A 19,486-nucleotide genomic window follows, 5' to 3' on the forward strand; every position below is an offset into this window, starting at 1 on the left:
ATGTGTTGGAAGCAGGAAAAATGGGCAAGTGTAAGGATCTGAGTGACTTTGACAAGGGCCAACTTGTGATGGCTAGATGACTGGGTCTGAGCATCTCCAAAATGGCACATCTTGTGGGGTGTTCCCAGTATGCAGTAGTTAGTACCTACAAAAAGTTGTCTAAGGAAGGACAACCAGTGAACCGGTGACAGAGACATGGGTGTCGAGGGCTCGTTGATTCACACGGGGCACAAAGGCTAGCCCATATGGTCCAATCCTACAGAAGAGCTGCTGTTGCACAAAGTACTGAAAAAGTTAATTCTGACACCTTTCTGTTTTAGCCAGCATTAACTTTTTCAGCAGTTTGTGCTACAGTAGCTCTTCTGTGGGATTGGACCATATGGGCTAGCCTTCATGCTCTGTGTGAATCAACGAGCCCTTGACACCCATGTCCCTGCCACTGACTCACTGGTTGTCCTGCCTTAGACCACTTTTGGTAGGTACTAACTACTGTATACCAGGAACATCCCACAAGATATGCTATTTTGGAGATGTTCAAACCCAGTCATTTAGCTATCACAATTTGGCCTTTGTCAAAGTTGCTCAGATATATTATTTATTTATTTATTTCAGTGCATTGTCATGACAAGACAGGCTGCAACTGCTCGGAATTCTTTCAGATTTATGTTTCAGTCACACCTTCACAAGTCATTCCAGGCAGGTACCAACCTCTCATAAATATGTGGTTATGCAAACACATGCATGCACACACACACACACACACACACAACACACGCATGCATGCACCCACACACCATACACACACTACTAATGCCATATAAATGCATTTCCAGTATACTGATCCGTGTTTTTTTTTTTTTTTAGTTTTTTAAGAAAACTTAATGAAAGATTACTATTTATATTGCGTCAAAGAAACCCAGAATTTTGCTTAACACTGTAGAGATAAGTTAACATGGTGAGGAGTCGAGACGAGAATACTGGATGTCATAGGATACCAATAAGCTGTGAGGGAAAAGAGAAAGAATATGGAGCCTGTGCATTCAACCATTCACCACTTTCCGGTGTGCTGGCATTGAACATGAATGGAACAAATTCACCAATCTCAGCACTTACAGCACTGAATGTGGAAGTATGTAGCACTGCTGTAAATACTGAGCAAGCATTATCTTTGCCAAAAGGTAGGTAAAAAATGTAAGTTTTCCTCAGTGCACATGGGCTGTCTAGATTAAAATGCTACTTTTAATTTTTGCTTTCATGATATTGATATCAGTCATTATTATGTGGTTAAAATGTGAATGGAATGACAAGTTATTTTGCATACGTGAAACTCTGGTCAGTGTCTGGTTAGAAAAGTCTGCTATATAACTGGACAAAATATCTTGCTGTTTTCCACTGACTCATTAAGAGTGATGTCTGATAACGAATTTGCTATTAAAAGTGAGGAGACTGAATACAACATTTAACAAACATATTCTTTTAGGTACAAAGGAAAAACAAACACAGAGAACAAATACTAACCGGACGTATCTGGGTGTCAGAGTAAGAATGCCAGTAAAAGATATGCTCAGAGATATTCGCATAGCCAAGGGCATGGATCCCAAAGATATACAGGTATTAATAACTCCCTTTACTTACAACACTATCAAATAAACTTGAATAATGACATATTCATCTCACTTTAGCTATTTCCCCTTTTTTCTAGAAGAAAGAAAAGAAAGGATCAAAAGGTTAGAATAAATTCACAGTGTACACTAAGTTAATACATGTTTCCACCTGAAGCATTTATTAATTAAGTCTAAAATTCTTTTTAGGGGATAAAAAACGAGCGAATATAAGTAGTGATCGGAGAAATAGGCTGGTAGGTAAATGCTTCATAAATTCTAAGTTGATTGTGCTTATTGCCCTGTTTAAAATATTGGTGTACTGCTACACAACATATGATATATGTCTGTATTATAGAAAAAATGGCAAACAAAGAGCTTGGAAGAGCTTGCCTTTATAGTGGAGGTGTTGGAAGAAGACCTTAAGACTAGTACCTCCAGAGAGTCAAATAACCACCTGCCCACTTTTGCCCCAGAGCTGGGAAACAAGTTCTGGTTTAAGAATATACCTCAGCAAGGGCATCTGGATGAGTCACCTCCAACTCCAAGTTGCTTTGCAGCTACTAAAAATTCCCCTATGGAGTCTGTGGGAATCTATGGCTCTGCTTATAGCCAGGTTGATTCTCTCTTCACAGACGCTGAGGTTAAAAACAGCAGTGGTGAGTTAGATTACTATATACACAGAAGGCAGCATGCAATGACCTGCTCTCCAAGTGACAGCAAAGTGCATGTCCCATGCCCACAAGCAATTCATTTCAGCACTGAGATGGACTGGTGGGGTTCACCACATGAAATAGGAAGTCCATCATATTCACTCTCACTGCAGGAGCAGTGGAACAGCATGACATACTTCTGGAACCAAATGGAAAGAGAGGCAAATCTACTGAATGATATCTCCAACCAAGAGCTGCTTACTCAGGATGAGAAGGGAAGAACGTAAGTTTGTTTGATCTTCATCTTAATATGTTTTTTCCAACCAGATTTCAAAAGAGCAAGAGGTACTTAATCAAATTTTATAAAATGGAAGTTATGAGAAAGGCTATGACTGCTCCCCATCCATCAGTCGTTATTGCTGGAAATTTTACAAGATTGAAATTGAATTCAAATTAAAGATTTATACTTGTTCTGTTTAATTGTATTTAAAATTAGAATTATTTTTAATGGTTCATGGGCACATATGAAATTGTAATGATGTGGATCTTCCTTGCCCATTCTTTAATGCTTATGTAATTTCCATATCGCAATGAGTGATAGCATGACAGATCCTTAGTCCAGATTATGTTACATGAACAATTCCATTCATAAAGCAAGACAACAGGATGTACATATTGATCCTTCCTTAGATCCTGAGCTTTGATTACACAAACTAAGCAAACACACAAAATATTATTCTTTCAAAGATCACATTACCAATACACCCTGAAATATGCAGAATTTGCATTTCTTTAAAAATGACTGATTTTTCATATATAGCTAGTATTGATATTGAGTGAATCATGCAATTCCAGATTAATATTGTCAGTGTTTCCTCAATATATTAACATTAGTTGTATACACCTCTTTCCTCACAGACTCCTTCACCGAGCTGTTGATGAGGGGGAACGATCTCTTGTGTATGCTATTGCCAGGCGGATGGCAGATCTAAACAAACTGGACAGCAAAGATGCAGAGGGAAGGGTAATGTTATGACACACAACAAGCTCATACACATTTTATAAGACTCATGTACACGCTTGTCTCACAAACACTTGTGTACAGACACCCAAACTATACTTGGATAATTAGATTTTAATTTATCCATTGACACCCAAATTTTTGGATGCTTTAATGATTACCATTCATGTATTTGGACAAGGACAGGGATGGTCTGTTTATGATTATGGTAGTTTTTAAAGGTGACATACCCCTTTTTCACAAGTTGACACAGTTCCCTGAGGTCTCAATGAAATGTCTGTGACATGCTTTGGCCAAAATACCACAAAGATAAAGCACCACAGCACCCTTCTCACCCTTTCTAAACAGTCCTGTTCAAAATGGCTGATTCCTTTAAATGATAATGAGCCACTGCTTACCCCACTCCCCTCTTCCACTATCCAAATCAGATAGCACTTTTCTCATAAATGTAGCTGCAATCGTGCACAGCACAGCTCATTTATACTAGTTAACACATTTTCCACATGTGCAGATATAGCTATTAAGATAATCAGCTTGTCTGCATTTGGAGCAAAAATATAGCCAGATTACATGTTGGTGGGCAAAACAGTGATGCATTGCTGTCTCATAGCACTAAGTGGGTGTATTCTAAATTTGAGGCTTTTGATTAATTCCTTGCTCTGCACTGTAACTTTTATTCTTGTATTTTATCTGTCTTATTCTATTTTAGCTTATTTTCTATTCTTTTACTATTTTTTAATTGTACTTGAATGTCCATTTATAATGTGCTTCTTTCTCCATCCATTCATCCCAACACACTACAATATTATTGCCATTTTCGCACCATAAATTTGTCTCATGCCCGTTCTTATAAGGAAAAACAAACTACTGCTATACTCAATCTAAAATACTTAATAGTCCTCATGAAATCAGCATGACTGCAATGCATGATGGTATATATTGCTTGGTTAGTGACCATCGGTTGTACACTATTTTTCATGATGCATTGTGGGATACTATGAGTCCACTATATAGGGTATAATAATTCTCACGATACATTTGGACAGCACTACAAAATGGCAAACTCACATATAGTGAGTAGTGAGTGATTTTGGGCACAGCAGTGGATATCGTGGAGCGATCTGAAAACTCACGAATGGCTTTGAATTTTGCACTTTAGAACTAAACTTTTACTAGAATTCACGAACTTAGAGTTGAGGAAATGAAAGCAAAGAAGATAAAGGTACTCCAAGGAAGGAACATTTTATTTAATTTTTATTGTAATTTTTTTTGTACTTCTCAAATTGTAGTTGCCCTTCGGGTGACCAAACCTCAACTTTTAGTCGCCCTGGTCAGTTTTTAGTCACCACTGGCAACCATGTGATGGCCAAGTTTCAACCTTGAAGGTGTCTATAGATAATGGATGGATGGAAGGATTTCATCTCAGCCATTTCCTAATTGAACAAAACTGTCCCATTCTACTATTTCATTAATCCATACTAAATATCTTCCACTTCTATCTGATTTTCTACTCATTACTGGACTTCAGTCATGGATAACATCTTCCCACCACCCTCTGTAGTGGTCTACTGAAGGGTACATGGTGATAGGATTCCTGTCTTCTAACTTGTTCTTGCCACAACTATTTACACTGTCTTCAGATAACCATTCTTTATTAAAAATTGCTAAATACAATGCCCAGTCTTCTTCCAATATTCACAATTCTCATCAAAGTCATTTCGGTTTATAATCAGCTTTCAGTAATTGCTGGTCTGCTACCTCTCCATTCCATGCTCTTTCACTTCACTCCTTGGACCAGTTGGATATACATACCTCTGGCATGCATATCCATTGCCATTGCAATGCATATCCAAATGCATTGATTAGCATTTGATTAGACACTTTCTTTTTTATAGTTCAATAACTAGGGGCGGCACGGTGGTGTAGTGGTTAGCGCTGTCGCCTCACAGCAAGAAGGTCCTGGGTTCGAGCCCCGGGGCCGGCGAGGGCCTTTCTGTGTGGAGTTTGCATGTTCTCCCCGTGTCCGCGTGGGTTTCCTCCGGGTGCTCCGGTTTCCCCCACAGTCCAAAGACATGCAGGTTAGGTTAACTGGTGACTCTAAATTGACCGTAGGTGTGAATGTGAGTGTGAATGGTTGTCTGTGTCTATGTGTCAGCCCTGTGATGACCTGGCGACTTGTCCAGGGTGTACCCCGCCTTTCGCCCATAGTCAGCTGGGATAGGCTCCAGCTTGCCTGCGACCCTGTAGAAGGATAAAGCGGCTAGAGATAATGAGATGAGATGAGTTGAGTTCAATAACTATGTTGTTGACATTAGTAAAGGGAAGTTTTCAGATCAACTGGAATGTCATCGTAGTCAGATATGGACCCTTTTCACGTGACGTCACGACAAACGCGGCCGCCATTTTGGACGTGTACTACCAGTAGTTTACCACAGCCAACATTGAGGAACGGCAGCAAAGAAAGTTTTTACTTTCAGCAAGACTTCCATCATGCCACTATATTGTTGTGCACCTGGATGTAGTAACCATCAACAAACAAGGCAAGGGTTATCATTTTATCGGATCCCGACGGAGAAGATGGATAGCGGCCATTAACAGATTGGCAGCCCTCGGCATACCAACGCTTGTGTAGTGACCACTTTGTTGGAGGTAAGACGAATAAAATTAGCCAGGAAAGGCATTACATTGCTGTTAACATTCTGTGGCAGCGAGTGTGTAACCAAATAGGCTAAAATAACCCATTGTAACCTCTTTGTTCTTCTGTAGTAGCTATTGTTGACTAGCTAATGTCAACAACATAGTAGCTGGTATGTTACTGTAGCAATCAAATCAAATCAAGTTTATTTGTACAGCGCTTTTAACAATAAACATTGTCGCAAAGCAGCTTTACAGAATTTGAACGACTTAAAACATGAGCTAATTTTATCCCTAATCTATCCCCAATGAGCAAGCCTGTGGCGACGGTGGCAAGGAAAAACTCCCTCAGACGACATGAGGAAGAAACCTCGAGAGGAACCAGACTCAAAAGGGAACCCATCCTCATTTGGGCAACAACAGACAGCCTGACTATAATATTAACAGTTTTAACAGGTATAACCCTCAACTGTCCTCATGGGGCCGTCCTTCACAGGAGTGGGGCGATAAAACTCCGACCAGACACAGGGCACCAGGATGGATCAAGCAGGTCTGAGGGGCAGAAGAGGCCAGCATCTCAATCCCAAGATCAACATGTAACTCAGAGGGACAGATGGGGGGGGGGGGGGAGAGAGAGAGAGAAAGAAAACACTAAAAATGACAAGTATTAAATCTGTGTGGTAGGCTCGCAGAGACGAGAGTCTTTACATCAGGCATAACACACAATGGCATGTTAATATGGTAAAAAAATATATCATGACCTGCTCTGGCTGGATGCTTGATTGGGTGATGGGAGCACACTCCTCAGCAATGATGAGATGCAGATGGGACCCTTAGGCCTGGCCAAGACAATTCAGTTACATTTCACCGGGTCTGGGACATGCGACAGAATGTCTGACGGCCGATTCCCTGCAGGCTACGATAGCCAGTCGAGGTCCCCACCGTCTCCACCAAAAGATTTCCTGTTGACTCCATGTAACTCAGAGGGACAGATTTGGGGTGGGGGGGAGAGAAAGAAAACACAGGTGGTTAGGTATGCCGAATGTCACCTGAATAAGTAGGAACAGTATACATATTGCACCGAGTACAAGCAGGGACTCCGGCAACTAACTATGACAGCATAACTAAAAGGAGAGAGCCAGAAGGTAACACAGGCATGAGGGAGCCCCGGGACATAAAGCAGCCAGCCACTACACCGTCAACAAACTCGAGTAAGCAAGCGAGTGGGGACTGACAGCATCCATACATCCCAGTTTACCAAAACACTCTATGTCTGAGGACCCTCCAGATCTACTCCTTTACCTCATAAACACCATCAACAAAAGGCTTGACTAAACAGATATGTTTTCAGCCTAGACTTAAATGCTGAGACTGTGTCTGATTCCCGAACATTACTTGGAAGGCTGTTCCATAACAGTGGGGCTTTGTAAGAAAAGGCTCTGCCCCCTGATGTAGCCTTCACTATACGAGGTACCAGCAGATAGCCTGCACCTTTTGATCTAAGTAGGCGTGGCGGGTCATAGAGGAGCAGAAGTTCACTCAGGTACTGTGGTGCGAGACTATTTAGTGCTTTAAAGGTCAATAGTAGTATTTTATAATCAATACGAAATTTGATTGGGAGCCAATGCAGTGTGGATAAGACAGGCGTGATGTGGTCATATTTTCTAGTTCTAGTAAGGACTCTTGCTGCGGCATTTTGAACTGACTGGAGCTTGTTTATGCACTTATTGGAACATCCAGACAGTAAGGCATTACAATAATCCAACCTGGAGGTAACGAAAGCATGGACTAGTTTTTCTGCATCATGCAATGACATTAAATTTCTTATCTTTGCAATATTTCTGAGATGAAAGAAAGCTATCCGGGTGATGTTATCAATGTGAGTTTCGAATGAAAGACTGGGGTCAATAATCACTCCGAGGTCCGAGCAATGTTTACGTTCAGTCATTTGGATGACTGTTAAAACCTTTCAGTCTCAAGTTTTTCCTTTACTGTATTTACTAGTTTACTGTAATTATGATCCGGCAGCTATTTACACCGGATCCAGTATAAATAGCTGCCGGAGCCAACGTCCGAGGTTCCGGAGCGCGCTCCGGCTTGCTCTCCCTCAAATTAAGCAGCGCGCGCCGGCTTGCTCCCGGAGTGCTCCGGCCGAGGTTCCGGAGCACTCTCCGGCCGAGGTTGCCCTCAAATTAAGCAGCGCGCTCCGGCTTGCTCCGGAGCAAGCCGGAGCGCGCTCCGTAACCTCGGCCGGAGCACTCCTGGAGCAAGCCAAAGCGCGCTCTGGAACCTCGGCCGGAGCACTCCTGGAGCAAGCCAAAGCGCGCTCTGGAACCTCGGCCGGAGCACTCCTGGAGCAAGCCGGAGCGCGCTCTGGAACCTCGGCCGGAGCACTCCTGGAGCAAGCCAAAGCGCGCTCTGGAACCTCGGCCGGAGCACTCCTGGAGCAAGCCAAAGCGCGCTCTGGAACCTCGGCCGGAGCACTCCTGGAGCAAGCCGGAGCGCGCTCCGGAACCTCGGACGTTGGCGTGTATGTGTATGGCGATGGGTTTTTAACGACATAGGTATACAGATCATGTGGACCGAAGTCAGGTAAAGACGAGGGCTTCGTGTACTTCCGTACGTCAGTGAACAATCCTGGTGGAAGCAGGTAAACGTCGTTCTCTAAGCCTGCTAACCTCAATTTTTGCAAATATCTCTCCCTCTGCTCGCCCTGTAAATGCCCTACGTCACTGGATAGTCAGGGGTGTAGTGGTAAAAAAAGAGGTGGGTAAACTATAAATTTTGGGATCGGGGGACCACGACGTTGTAAGGGCCAATTCATAGTCGACGCAAGCATGACGCAAGGATGCTACGATGCGTATTGTATGAAACAACTTTTCTGACACATAGGAGTGTGTGTGTGTGTGTGCATGACAGTGCATGTGTGTGTGTGTGTGTGTGTGTATATGACAGAGTGTTTGTGAATGTGCATGTGTGTGTACTTGTGTGTGTGAGTGCATGTATGTATGTGTGTGACAAGGGTTCCCTGAGGTCTCTACTCTATATCATTCATAAAACAAGATACACAATAAGTATGTTTGAGGTTTATTAAATCTTAATAAAGAGAAATATAATGTCAGTGTGAAAGAATGGCAAATTACACATACCAACAGTAGGCCATATGAAATCCATAAGCTGACAGATATATCACAGCAGTAGACCTTGCACTAGAAGAATGTTAACTTTTGTATGTGTGTGTATGAAAGTGTTTGTGTGTGTGTGTGTGTGTGTGTGTGTGTGTGTGTGTGTGTGTGTGAATGTGCATGTGTGTTTACTTGTGTGCATGTGTGAGTGAGTCCAAGCATTTGTGTGTGTGTGTGTGTGTGTGTGTGTGTGTGTGTGTGTGTGTGTGTGTGTGTGTGTGTGTGTGTGTGACACCAAGTAGAGTGGTGTTTATGAAATCTAAATAATCAATAAAGAGAGAAAAATAAAGACTGTGTGTAAGAATGGCAAATTACACATACTTTCAGTCCAGATGTGTGGATGGCATCTGATGCTTTCTGATACTGTCTCAGTTTCCTCTGCCTCCATTTCGTCTGTCTCTGCATCTTCTCTGTCTGATTCTCCTCCCTCATTTTCTCTTCCTTCTGTTCCATCTATTTCTGTTTTTCTTCCCTCATTTTCTCCTCTCTCTGTTTCTCCCTCAGTTTCCTCTATCAAAGTTTCTCTTAAAGGCCTATCTGATTCTCCATCCATTTGCCTTCTCTCTTTTCCTCCCTTTTCTCCTCTTGTAGTTGATCCTGTTTCATCCTCTCTTTGCCCTATTTTCCTCCTCTCACTCTCTCCTCCTTCTGTCTCTCCTCCTGCTGTTTCTCCTGGCCCCGCAACACTGTCTGTCTCTCCACCACTATCTGTAAAATTAAATTAAAACGGCTAAGTACACCAGTCATGTGGACAAGTATTTCTGCCCAATCTGAATGCTATAGCCTTCTTTAAAAAATAAACACACACACCCACACACCGAGAAGGGCGGGGAGGAGTGACTTGCCTAACGTTACTTTAGGCTAAGTTCTCTATATTATGTCCGTGACATGAAGCTAGCATGCTGTCATCATGACTTCGAGATTAACATGAAATGACAACTATTTGTCTTACAATGCGCTACAAATACTGAATTTATGTTGATATAATAATTACCAAAAACTTTAGACTGCACTAACAACGTCATTTGTCTGCCAGAAAGGTAGGCTAATTTGTTGGCACAAGTTAACAACCTAACGTTAGTTAGTGGCATGGTTCACAAACCAAAACGATGGGGAGTTTATCCTAAAAACGTGAAGTTTAGGATTCTTTTTGGACTCACTGTGTCGAGACGTTTTGCTGGTATCAGCTGGAAGGGTGATGCTCCGACGCTTCAGAAATCGCCTAATATCCATTTCTTCACCATTTCTTCACACACGTAATCAGTGACTAATGAATCTCGCAGTCTGCTGGCTCCCACAAGAGGGCGAGCGGTAGACAGACAATTACTACGCGTAGGCTACGCAGTGTTGATAAAACCCACAAGAACTTGTGCAGGATCTACTAGGTGTAGGCAATTGAAAAATAACGGAAAAGCTGTTTTAATATCTGTATAAAACAAGAGACATACGTGCGTAAACTGTATTTAGAGGTGGGTAAACTATGCTTGGACGTGCGTAAACTATATTTAGAGGTTCATAAACGCTATTTCCTAAAATCTGGAGGTGGGTAAACGGCATTTATGTGCGTTTACGCACCACTACATCCCAGTGGATAGTGAAGGTGTTTTCTGCATCTCGCTCCTTTTTCTTTTATGTTTTTCGTTTGTCGCCTTCCTCGCATTCAAACTGATTCGAGCCGAAGTCCACTACATGTCCAAAATGGCGGTCGCGTTTACGAAGGTCACGTGACTGAAAAGGTGATTTTACTAAGGCTCTATTGCTTAAAACAGGTGCTCAGTACACATTAAACATGTAAAATGCTAAGCACAATAATTACAAATTGTGTTGAAGTACTGAAAAAAACAAGAAACGAGACAAATGATTCAATTTGCTCAAGCAATATTACGTGGCTAACGTTACTAAGACGTACAACTGCCTTGCTACGTTGCCTGCCACTAACTACTTTGCTAGTTTACAGTGAGTTAGCTAAAGAGGGAATAAGATTACCTATGGCTCTACTACCACATACTGTATTTACATGTAATATGAATAAAATCTAAATCTGTCAAAAAATCATAAACCTTATTAGTATAAATACAAAGAATACAATACAAATAGAAAATTGTGCATACTGATTGGTTGAGAAATTTGGACTATTTCTCAATAATCACCTCAAGCAACTCGGCAAAATGGCTCCAATCACTTCGTCACCGTAAGTGAGGAAGTATTACAAATGATGAAAGAAAAAGCACTAAAGATACTATGAAGTTTGGTCTAAAACTATTCTAAGGTAAGGTGGAATTGTGGTTTATTTTATCTATTTCAAAACAAAGTATTTTTATGTGAGTCAGCATAGATAAATGACAAGTCTGCGCTGTGCCATTATTACATTTGCATGCGACTTTTGAAGTTTGAAATAAATTATTTTTTAAAAATAATCACCTATTTGTTTATACTAAAGAATTTTTTTGCCTCAGGCTCAATGATATTCACTTCGGTAAATAATTGTCAATTATGCCAGAATTAAACAAATGCTTTGATGTCAGTTATTATGGCGCAGAGGAAATAAGCTTGCTTTATCCATTATACAACCGTGAATTACTCAACTCATTATGCACAGTGATTTAGATGCTTAATGCAGCCATCCAGTTCCTCAACTGTCAGCACCACAACTGTCTGTCTATCTATCTATCTATCTATCTATCTATCTATCTATCTATCTATCTATCTATCTATCTATCTGTCTGTCTGTCTGTCTGTCTGTCTGTCTGTCTGTCTGTCTGTCTGTCTCAATTGGATGGCTGCTCACCACCCAATTGCTATTTAGGCCCTTAAAAAACAGAATTGAAAGAATGTGTACTTTCTATAAACAAACAGCTGACCTCAGGTGACGATGACAACAACAACAAAAATAACAGATTTCAATATGTAGTCACTCCACCCCACCCCCCAAACATTCAGGAACCTGGTGGGAAAAAATCAAGTACACCCTATAATTCGGTTACATGTAGAACCACCTTTAGCAACAATAACTTGATGTAAACATTTTCTGTAGGAATTTATTTGTCTCTCAAATCATTTTAGAGAAATTTTGGAACATATTTATTAGCATTGCTTCAGTTCATGGATGTTTGAGGGCATTTGTTTATGTACAGATTGCTTAAGATCCTGCCACAGTATCTCAGTGGTGTTGACGTCTGGATTTTGACTTGGACATTCCAATATACTGATTTAATTTTTTTTTTTTTTATCTAGAGTCTGGAGTATATATCGCATTATCACCATATCTCTCATATCATATCTGTCTTTGTAGACTTCTCTTCACTTAGCTGCACAGAAGAATCAGCACCTCATGGTTGCTGATTTAATTTCCCTTGGTGCAAATATCAACGAAAGGGATACATATGGAAAAACATGCCTCCATCACAGTGCAGAAAATGGATACATTCGAGTTTTAGAGGTAACTAATTTGCATGATAACATATTATTTATTGTGTGCAAGTACTCTATATCATGACTTTGGGATTTTAACCGAAACAGATTCAGTGTCAGACTTTGCTCTTAACAGGTGCTGAAAAGCTACATGAAAAATGGAATATATATAGATTTGGATGCCAGAGATGTGAATGGTATGTTCTAATGGTTTCCATCATACTAATTAAATCAACATGTACATTAAGAATATCCAGCCTACCCTAGATTAAGAATATTTTCATAAAGCACCACAGAAGATATTTAGTGTTCCAGTGTCTGGCACTAGACCAGTTACATGATCATGTTCTACCCTCATACTGAAAGGTCACTTTTTAAAATATATTTGTCACCGATACAATGAATGGTTAAATTATTGTGCCAGTCTTTAATATTGATTAAAGACTGGCACAATAATTTAACCATTCATTGCTTACCTATTCAATACTAACTCAAGTGAAGTAATTTTTGTTTGTTTGTATGTTTGTTTGTTTAAAATTTAAAACAACATTAAAGAGTGAGCTACTCTGGCTAAAGGGTTTTTAAAGGTAATTATTAGATTAATAAATAATTAATAAATAAAGATTAAGCCAGAATCAAATTAATGGTGTTTCACCTTGCTGTGTGTCATTCACTTTTGGTTTAGTCTGTCTTGAGTCCATGTTTTCCTTGTTCATGCAAAATTAAAATGCAGGAATCAACCTGTTTAATGTAATATGAATGTGGTATGTGATACTTCTTGTCCAGGGCTCAGTGCATTGCAGCTTGCATCATTAGCTTTGAAGAGCATAGTGGGCGATTTGGAGAAGAGCGTGAAAGTGGGCCAGGCCAGTGTGCACTCCCTACGTAAAGAGCAGGTGATGGAATCTCTTAAGTGTCTCCTGCAGATGGAATGCAACCTACAGTGCCTGGTAAGGCATGATTGGGTGGTATATGCCACCCAAATGAGTCATACATTTGAGAAAATCACCAATTATCTATGACCTTTCAGTTTATGTGACTCATTTGGCTTGGAAAAAAACACACCTCATTCTTACAAACCAACAGCTTCTCATCACAGACTGTCAGTACAACAATATAAAATATGTAAACCAATCATATGTTTTATAAACCGGGCGGCACAGTGGTGTAGTGGTTAGCGCTGTCGCCTCACAGCAAGAAGGTCCTGGGTTCGAGCCCCATGGCCGGCGAGGGCCTTTCTGTGCAAAGTTTGCATGTTCTCCCCCTGTCCGCGTGGGTTTCCTCCGGGTGCTCCGGTTACCCCCACAGTCCAAAGACATGCAGGTTAGGTTAACTGGTGACTCTAAATTGACCGTAGGTGTGAGTGTGAATGGCTGTCTGTCTGTGTCTATGTGTCAGCCCTGTGATGACCTGGCGACTTGTCCAGGGTGTACCCCGCCTTTCGTCCGTAGTCAGCTGGGATAGGCTCCAGCTTGCCTGCGACCCTGTAGAAGGATAAAGCGGCTAGAGATAATGAGATGAGATGAGATGTTTTATAAACCATCACTGGTAAAATTAATCAGAAATTCGGTTGTAGCAGATCTAACACACTGGGCACGAACTGTACAGTAATTAAATTCACTGTAAAGACAAAAGACTTATTTACCATATAGTTATCTGCCTATTGGCTAATTTGATATGAAGTCATATTAGCTTGTTACTTAGTAAGTAATATGAAAGAGACATTTTAAAAGCTATAAAACATTTACACACTTAGAACTGTGTTCACTGAATCAACGGTAACAGGATTAGGATTAGCAGGTATAGAAAGCTGTTTACAAGCTTCCTTCACTAATCACTCATCAAATCTTGTGCATTTGATCTTGTTCTTTTGTCCTGTACAGAAATGAAGAAACTGAGCTTTGCTGCTTGTGACATCTTGTTCTCCTTGTCAAGTGGTTTGTCCAGTTACACAACTACTTCATGCAGGAATGGCGGGTGTCTGTCAAACAAGGCAGTGCTGTTACCTGACGGTAAAAGTTTTTGGGTGAATACAAGTTTTAACCAGCCACAGAAAAACAGGTATTTTTTTTAGGTTTTATCATGGTATGGTTAAAGCTATGTATTATGCAACCAAAGGGAGTTATTGTGACAAGGGGTCCTTTGAGTCCCTTTAGTTATCTAATAACATAAATGGTTGTGAGTCAGCTGGTTTCTGTGAAACTTCCACCGTTTGTTATGTTAAAATAGCAGAACAGTTTTAAAAAGTTATATGTAGTGACCAGTAAGTCTGTTAGTTTCCCCTTTTTTAGGTGAAAACCAAAAATATGTTCATTTGTTTTCTACAGAAATACAGATCCTTATTAAAGTGAAAATATAAGGTTATTTGAATAGTGGGATAATAATAATGTATAATGTTTTCATATTTTCACATTGCTAAGTGCTACTTACACTTTTAGACACTAATCATCAATTAAATGTGTAAAGCCTTGCTTCAAGGCTAAATAGTACATAATGAATAATACATAATCAATCAAATGCATTTTGTCCTATACTGAACTGTGTAATTGAAAAAAATTACATATATCTATATATTTAGAATAGCATTTAAACATATGAATGATGCTTTTGAAAAGTGTATTTCTTTATTTGGGGGGTTTGTGAATTATTACTTTGAATGTTAGCTGAGTTTGATGAGTATCATATAGAGGTCATTTGGTCAAAATTAGTGACATGGCTACTATAGTGATAAATGACCTAACACAAGGTAAATGATGTGCCTCAGGTTACTCCATAATTCAGCTTTATTTCTTGGTGTGTCCAAAATTATTACAATGGCATTCACTATGTAAGCCCATGTGTTAAACAGTTTTTTTTAATTAAATATATTTTTGTATATGTTTCTGAGTTATTAAATGTAAAATGATACATTACATATCAGTGTCCACCTTATTAGGAACACTTGTACACCTGCACATTCATGCAGTCACTTTATCAGCCAACTTTATTTATTTTATCAAGAACTTAGTTAATGTTCACATCAAACATCAGAATGGTGGAAAGTGTAATCTTTTGGTACCATACGGACAGGTTTGAGTATTTCAGAAACTGCTGATCTTTCACGTATAATATTTTCACACACAATACTTTCTAGAGTTTACACAGAATGGTTACAAAAATCTATTGAGTTAGTCGCAGTTCTGTTGGTTTAAATGCCTCGCTGATAAGAGAGGTCAGAGGGGAATGTCCAGATTGGCTCGAGCTGCCAGGAAGGACACAGTAGCACATATAATCAGTCTTTACAACCTTGGTGAGAAGAAAAGCATCTTAGCATGTACAGAACATCACATATTGAAGTGGATGAGCACACATTGGGTTCAACTCCTGCCAGCTATGAGCAGGAATCTGCAGCTATCATGGGCACAGACTCACCCAAATTGGACAGTTGAAAGTTACAGTGAAGTTAGAAAAAAATAATCTGGTCTTTTTCCAGTCTTCCACTATACAGTTTCTGTGAATCTGCATTCATAATAGCCTCAGATTCCTGTTCTTGGCTGACAAGAGTACAACCCCAATTCCAAAAATGTTGGGATACTGTGTAAACTGGAAATAAAAACAGAATGCGATAATTTGCAAATCATGGAAACCCTGTATTTCATTGAAAATAGTACAAAGACAACATATCACATGTTGAAACTGAAAATTTTTATTGTTTTTTGGAAAATATATGCTCATTTTGAATTTGATGTCAGCAACACGTTTCAAAAAAGTTGGGACAGGAGCATGTTTACCACTGTGTTGCATCACCTCTACTTTTAACAACACTCTGTTAATGTTTGGGAACTGAGGAGACCAATTGCTGTAGTTTTGAAAGAGAAATGTTGCCCCATTCTCGCCTGATATACAATTTCAGTTGCTCAACAGTTCGGGGTCTCCTTTGTCGTATTTTGTGCCTCATAATGTGCCAGATGTTTTCAGTGGAAGACAAGTCTGGACTGCAGGCAGGTCACTTTAGCACGTGGACTCTTTTACTACACTGCCATGCAGTTTTAATGTGTGCAGAAAGGAGTTTGGCATTGTCTTGCTGAAAGAAGGAAGGCCTTCCCTGAAAAACGATTTTGTCTGGATGGCAGCATATTACTCTGAAACATGTATATATCATTCAGCATTAATGATATGCCTTCCCAGATGTACAAGCTACCCATGTCATGTGCACTAATGCACCCTCAAACCATCATAGATGTTGGCTTTTGAACTGTGCACTGATAACAAGCCTGATGGTCCCTCTCCTCCTTTAGCCTGGAGGATGTGGTGTCCATGATTTCTAAAAATAATTTCTACTTTTGAGTCATCAGACCTCAAGACAATTTTCCACTTCACCTCAGTCCATTATAAAAGAGCTCGGGCCCAAAGAAGGTGGCGGTGTTTCTGGATTTTGCTTATATATGGTTTTCACTTGCATTTGTGGATGCAGTAATGTAATTCAGTGAAATATAGGGTTTCCATGATTTGCAAATTATTGCATTCTGTTTTTATTTACATTTCACACAGTGCCCAAACTTTTTTGGAATGAACTTGTAGAACTTGATGTGGCCTCCTGTTGTTGGTGTTCTGACATGCTTTTCTGCTCTCCTACCATCCTCTGTAAACTCTAGAGACTGTTGTGTGTGAAAATCCCAGGAGATCAGCAGTTTCTGAAATACTTAAACCAGCCCATCTACAACCAATAACCATCCCATTGTTGAAAGCACAACTTTATTCATCACACACTTGTGAAATTTCCTCTCTGCATTTAACCCATCTGAAGCAGTGAACACACACATGCACACATGTGTGAGCAATAAGCACACACACATACCCAGAGCAGTGGGCAGCCATGCTAACAGCGTCCAGGGAGCAGTTGGGAGTTAGGTGCCTCGCTCAAGGGCACCTCAGCCCAAGGCCGTCCCATATTAACCTAACCACATGTCTTTGAAGTGTGGGGGAAACCAGAGCACCTGGAGGAAACCCATGCAGACACGGAGAAAACATGCAAACTCCACACAGGAAGGCCCCCACCAGCTGCTGGGCTCAAACTCAGAACCTTCTTGCTGTGAGGCGACCGTGCTAACCACTACACCACCGTGCCGCCCAAGATCACATTTTTCCCCTATTCTAATGTTTGGTGTGAACATTAGCTGAATCTCTTGACCTGTATCTGCATTGTGATGTTGCCACATGATTGACTGATTGGATAACTGCACAAATGAGTGGGTGTACAAGTGTTCCTTTTGATGTGCACAAGTGACCTGTTACAATGAAGTCATCTTCAGTCAGCGCTTTATCCTGGTGAGGATCATAGTGAACACAAAGCCTACTCCAGGAAAACTAGGCATGAGTCAGGATGGGACATCAATCCATCACATGCACACATGTCTTCACACCAATGGCAATTTTGTCAAACCACATATACCGGTACATTATGGTGTTGAGGTTTATTTATGATAGAATATTTTTATTTATGATACAGAAAAGGGATCTTCAAAGGTTATTTGGATAGTTAATGGTGCTTTACTTTCTGGTTCTTTAAAGGGGTTCTTCTCACTTATTGCTGTAAGGGTCTATATGGAACCTTTAAGGGTTCCCCCAGACACAGGTTCCCAACTCTAATCCTAGAGTCCTGCATTTTTTCCCTCTATTCTACACACTCACTTCATCTCAGGAATGACTTTTAAGTGAATTTGTTAGCTCCTGTTACTGGTTTGAATCAGGTGGGTTGGGACCAGGGAAAACATTAAAATGTGTAGGACTAGTTTTGGAAGCCTGTGCCCAAGAAGGACGAATTGAAGAACCCCTAAGTGTTTTAGAAATTTTTTTTTGTCTAAGATTATAGCAATATTAATTTAGTTAACTGAAATATAGTTATGTTAAACTGTTCTCTGATTCGAGAGGTTCTAAAATGTTATTTGAATTGTGGGTTATGCATGAGTTTGTTTTGAAATCATACATTATAAATGTATTTAGGTTTTTTATGCTCACATTAAAAATTAAACAAATATTAATATATTAATCAAATATGTACTTATCAGTAATTTAACAGAGGTGCTATTGTTGGTTCTGAGGTGTGGGGGGTTTCTTTTTAGTATAATTTGGGAAATAATTTTTCTTATTTGAACTGTCATCAGTCTTGGTGATTGGATGAAATTGTAATAGATTTGTTGTTGTGTAGTGTAGAATGTGCTATTAATTCATTGTCATATGTATGCTTTGCCTTCCAAAATGTAATAAAATATGACAAAGCACATTTAACTACATTGGGTTTTTGTTGCCTATGTGTACAGTTCTGACATATGTAGGAGGGTTTTTTTTTTGTCCTCTGTGTGAAACTTTGCATAGACCTGCAAGCAATCATACACCCTAAGCTTCACATCATGCTTGAGTTCATTTGTAATAGGCTACAACTATGAGTCTCATCTCATTATCTCTAGTCACTTTATCCTGTTCTACAGGGTCGCAGGCAAGCTGGAGCCTATCCCAGCTGACTACGGGCGAAAGGCGGGGTACACCCTGGACAAGTCGCCAGGTCATCACAGGGCTGACACATAGACACAGACAACCATTCACACTCACATTCACACCTACGGTCAATTTAGAATCGTCAGTTAACCTAACCTCCATGTCTTTGGACTGTGGGGGAAACCGGAGCACCTGGAGGAAACCCACGCGGACACAGGAAGAACATGCAAACTCCACACAGAAAGGCCCTCGCCGGCCACGGGGCTCAAACCCAGACCTTCTTGCTATGAGGCAACAGCGCTAACCACTACACCACCGCGCCGCCCACAACTATGAGTCATTAAAGGTTAAACACAGATACTGGATGGCAGTCACATGCAGTTGAATACACCTGCACTGACGCCAAACAAGTTTGGCTTTGGCTGGAACCCAGCAGTGCCGAGTTTCTCAAAAGCATCACAGCACAAAGATCATCATTAAATGGTTGCACGAGCAGCACAATGAACA

At 40.4% G+C, this 19,486-nt stretch overlaps 1 protein-coding gene across 4 annotated transcripts; it reads left to right on the plus strand.

Annotated features, from left to right (window-relative positions):
- The first annotated feature begins 735 nt into the window (after positions 1 to 735).
- zgc:113279 (uncharacterized protein LOC553749 homolog) lies at positions 736 to 18,772 on the plus strand. Of its 4 annotated transcripts, XM_060943755.1 has the most exons (10): positions 738 to 1,178; positions 1,481 to 1,611; positions 1,703 to 1,727; positions 1,812 to 1,858; positions 1,960 to 2,537; positions 3,173 to 3,278; positions 12,387 to 12,533; positions 12,642 to 12,702; positions 13,292 to 13,455; positions 14,389 to 18,772. In XM_060943755.1, the coding sequence occupies exons 1-10, from the start codon at positions 953 to 955 to the stop codon at positions 14,392 to 14,394; spliced, it is 1,491 nt and encodes a 496-aa protein (XP_060799738.1). In that variant the 5' UTR covers positions 738 to 952; the 3' UTR covers positions 14,395 to 18,772. The 4 variants fall into 4 exon arrangements, with proteins under 4 accessions (XP_060799737.1, XP_060799736.1, XP_060799738.1 ...); XM_060943754.1 differs by lacking the exon at positions 14,389 to 18,772 and having other exon boundaries at positions 736 to 1,178; positions 1,706 to 1,727; positions 13,292 to 14,381; XM_060943753.1 differs by lacking the exon at positions 14,389 to 18,772 and having other exon boundaries at positions 737 to 1,178; positions 13,292 to 14,381.
- The last annotated feature ends 714 nt before the right edge of the window (positions 18,773 to 19,486 follow it).

This window comes from Neoarius graeffei, chromosome 17, assembly GCF_027579695.1.
Source record: "Neoarius graeffei isolate fNeoGra1 chromosome 17, fNeoGra1.pri, whole genome shotgun sequence".
In the NCBI taxonomy this organism is placed as follows: Eukaryota; Metazoa; Chordata; class Actinopteri; order Siluriformes; family Ariidae; genus Neoarius; species Neoarius graeffei.

Coding starts and splice junctions, on each gene's coding strand:
- zgc:113279 (XM_060943753.1), top strand. CDS start 953: ATGGTGAGGAGTCGAGACGAGAATACTGGATGTCATAGGATACCAATA. Junction 1,859..1,959: donor GTGATCGGAGAAATAGGCTG/GTAGGTAAATGC, acceptor TCTGTATTATAG/AAAAAATGGCAAACAAAGAG. Junction 12,703..13,291: donor GGATGCCAGAGATGTGAATG/GTATGTTCTAAT, acceptor CTTCTTGTCCAG/GGCTCAGTGCATTGCAGCTT.